Raw genomic sequence first — 3,760 nt, forward strand, 5'->3', positions numbered from 1 at the left:
AATATTTGGATTGTCTTTCATGCCAAATCAGTGAAGGCCATTGAGAAGGATATTGACCTTCTGAAGGAGTCTTTCAACACGTTGGACTGCAAGCTGAAAAAGGGAACTGACATTTATTTATCCCTAGGTTTGAGGGTTCATTTTCATCAGGTAGTTGCAACTTTCATTTACCCGTAACTTTGGTATTCATCAGTATTTGCCCATTTAACAGATTTCTGTGATCCTCAAAGATTGCTGCCAGGAAAAGTAATCATCAGATTTCAGGTTTTTGAAAAGCTGAATAGCCTGCATTTTTGATACATCCTTCTCCTTGCCAGTGATGGATTCATCATCAGATATAGGCTTCCCAGATGATGTCTTGCCTTCAGAAGGCTTATTGCCTTGGTCATCTTCCTGACTAATATCCATCTTCACACTTGATTTTAGGCTGTGGAAGCAATAGTCACCAACCTGGCAAAGGAAAACTGGCTCAGTGCTGTCAGGGTTTAGCACCACCAAGTTACCCTCTGAAAAAGGCTGCTTTCTAGGAAGATCATTTCCCTTCTGTAAGACAGGCAAAGAAATCTTTGTGGGTTCTGAATGTCCATGGAGACCTAAAGGGACAGTAAGATAGTCTCCAAATGTATCCAGGTGCAATTCAGAAGAGGTTGGTGCTTGACCTGAAATTGGGACCATGACACCAGTTTTCTCAGGAGAAAACTCATGGCAAGAGTGGTCACTGTGGGGCTGGGACTCCTGTGAGTCACCAGGTAACTCCCCAACAGCAGTAAGTGGCGTACGGGTGGAGTCGCTGGCTGATGGCAGTAACAGGCTCTCTGTTGCGATGTACTCCAAGGAGCAGTGCTGAAGAGGCATGGTACAGCTCAGAACCTTTGGAGACTTCTGCTCTTCTGTCCTCACATCTGTGCCTTTCCCACAGGCTGGTGGGGCTGGCGAGACTTCTTTCTTATTGTCGAGTTGCTGTACTGTTTCCTTCTTTTCTGGGAGCAGAAAGGGCTGTGGAGGACCTGCTCCTGGCTGTTCTTGCCTCTGTGGAGCCAGGAGACAGTCTTCCTTTGGGAGGGTCACATACTGAAGGGAAACTGATTTCTCCCGGACTCCCACTGAGTCCACTTCCAGAGTCTGATGCGTATCAGGCTGGGAGGACATCATGGAGCTGTACAAGTACGGACCATTGAAAGCAAAGCAAATCTGGGAAGCGGTACTTGCAGCAGTACTGCTTCTTCTTGAAACAGGGAAGGAATGACTGGAAATTTGACTTGAACACAAAACCGGGGCTTGCTCTGGCTCATTTAAAGCATGGTATGAGTTCTGTAGGTCCAGTGCAACAGGGGAAACATCTGTCTTTTCAGCCTGCCCTTCAGGAGACTCTGTCAAAGTCTTTGTCTGCCTGAATGTGGGAAAGTTAAAAGTTGCTCATGAGAGTTATTATTGTGGCAAACTTTAAATACAAAACAAGCTTAGTTGAAAACACACATAGCTACACATACGGTTAGAAAAAAAAAAATCTTTCTTGGAGAAGCAGACTAATCCCCCCAGAAAAGTAACCCTTCCTCAAAAGCCACTTGTATAGGCTTTTTAGTGACAGAACATTTGATTATATCCTGGCATGACTTAGGGAGCTCTTTGAGAGTATTATCCACAGTGTAACTATAATGTGCTGTTTACTCACCTGTCCACAACTTGAAGGAAGCTAGCCCTCTCCATCTTGTCTGAAAGTTTGTATTTGTTGAAGTCTAGCTGGCTGTTTGTTGGCCAGTTTTCTAGAGGTGCTTTCTGAAAATGAAAAAGCAGACACGACAAAAGAGCAGTGTCTCACCAGCAGTAGAATCAAGAACCATATGTTCCTCATGGAGAAAGAAAACAAATAGGGGAGTCTACAGCATCTGGTAATAGATATACAACTTCAGTAATATAACTAGAACATGTGTTCCTTTCTCCAGAAGACCGTTACTTCAAACCTGTATTGCCTTACCACTGACGTAACTATAAGTACTCAGTGAGCCAACAAGAAATGATGCCCTCCTAGCCTTGTTATTTGTGAGTAGAGAAGGACTTGTGGGGCACATGATGGTAGGTGGCTCTCTTGGCCACAGGGATCATTAAATGACTGAGTTTATTAAATCAGCTACTCTTGCAAGACTGAAAGACTTTCACCACCAAAATCTAGACATCTCTATACCAACCTTTCCAGATATTGTTTTGGTGGTTTTTTTGTTTTTTTAAAGAGAGCAAGGTTCTACTTAAGCAGCTTTAATCAAGTGCTGTAATAACATTTATTTCAGAAATTCAAGCTCCTTAAAAAAGTTACTTTAATAGGGCTACCAACCCATTCTAAAAAGCTCTGTATTTATTTTGATTACTATTTGGAAATGGATGAAAGCAACAGCTGATTAAGTTTGCTAATGACACTAGGTTATTTCAGATAAAATTTTAAGTACTGAAAATCTTCTAGTTTGATATTAAATCACAGTGATGCTGACAAGAACAACACAAAGATGTCTACTAGTACAAATGTAAGAACACAGTTAATTTCAATATGACCCAAACTTCTCCTAAAAAAAAAAGCGTAGACAGGTATCTGCATAGAAAGATATCTGTTCATTGCGAACTAGGAGACAAGAAGAGCTGTTAAGATTATTGGAAGTCCTGACAAACAGAGAGAAATAATGAAGGTAGAGTTCCCTCTTACCCCCAGGTAGCTCTGGATCAGGAGACTCTTGCTGGGGTTTGGAATCTTTTCCTCCCACATTTGCTTCTTCCTACAACAACAACACAGTTTTCAAGATTTGCTTCTCAACGTGGCTGCAACCAGAGAAAAGTACACCTCTGCACAGCGAGACACCACCAAGGCCCTGGCACGCCACCACTCAGCTCTCACCCTTGCACAGACATGCACAGGGCTGCCCATTGCACACTAAGGACAATCTTCATATAGACTGCTCTCTCATGGGGAACAAGAAGTGCCTCAGCCTTTATGCCACTCACATGGCCAACACACTGACAAGTCTCCTAGCCACAACACAAACCTACCTGAGGAAATACCTGTAGCTGCAATAAGCAACTATTAGCAAAGTGATGATGAGAGCTGGGATCATCACTGGGAGAACCACTGGTGACAGAACTGAAACAAAGGACAGAGAAATAGGTATCCATGAGCTAGCTTATGGCTGTACCTCAAGGCAACCACAGAATCACAGAATATTAGGAGTTGGAAGGGACCTCAAAAGATCATCCAGTCCAACCCCCCTGCCAGAGCAGGATCACCTAGACTAGGTCACACAGGAACGCGTCTGTCACACAGGAACCCCAGCTGAGAGAATGTATCTTTCTACAGAGGCACTTCAGCCATTAACACACCACAAAACCCTACAGAAACAGCCTGCATGTAAAGTACCATTCTCAGTCTTCCAGGCAAACTCCTCACTCCATTCGCTCCAAGGCCCCTCATACTCCTGAGGCGTATTCACCCTTGCACGCATTTTCCCCCTATATTCTGTAGATGATGCCAGCATCTGAAGGGTGAAGATGAAGGGAGGCTCATCATTGCTGATGTTTAACTGCTGGAGAGTCTGGGGAGAAAAAGGAAGCACAAATGACAGAGGTGAGAGGAACTGTCCCATTTGCCCAGCAAATACAAACACAGGACTTCTGCACTTTCTAAGACTTACCTTCTCATACTGGTTCTTTTTCCAGTATTTGACCTGGTATCTCTGTTTTATGAAGTCATATCTGAAAGTGTGTTTCATCCACCTCAGTT

The 3,760-nt window shown here is 43.5% G+C and overlaps 1 protein-coding gene across 1 annotated transcript; it reads right to left on the reverse strand.

Moving 5' to 3' along the window:
- Nucleotides 1-204: 204 nt before the first annotated feature.
- On the reverse strand, nucleotides 205-3,752 carry LOC104546909 (cytokine receptor common subunit beta-like; the record flags this gene model as incomplete). The annotated part of the gene is made up of 6 exons (XM_010192416.1): nucleotides 205-1,390; nucleotides 1,673-1,776; nucleotides 2,693-2,762; nucleotides 3,034-3,124; nucleotides 3,398-3,572; nucleotides 3,672-3,752. Coding segments are annotated over 6 exons (1,707 nt in total), but the record flags the coding sequence as incomplete, so codon positions are not given.
- Between the last annotated feature and the right edge of the window lie 8 nt (nucleotides 3,753-3,760).

The sequence above is a fragment of the Mesitornis unicolor genome, unplaced genomic scaffold, assembly GCF_000695765.1.
Source record: "Mesitornis unicolor isolate BGI_N332 unplaced genomic scaffold, ASM69576v1 scaffold19979, whole genome shotgun sequence".
In the NCBI taxonomy this organism is placed as follows: domain Eukaryota; kingdom Metazoa; phylum Chordata; class Aves; order Mesitornithiformes; family Mesitornithidae; genus Mesitornis; species Mesitornis unicolor.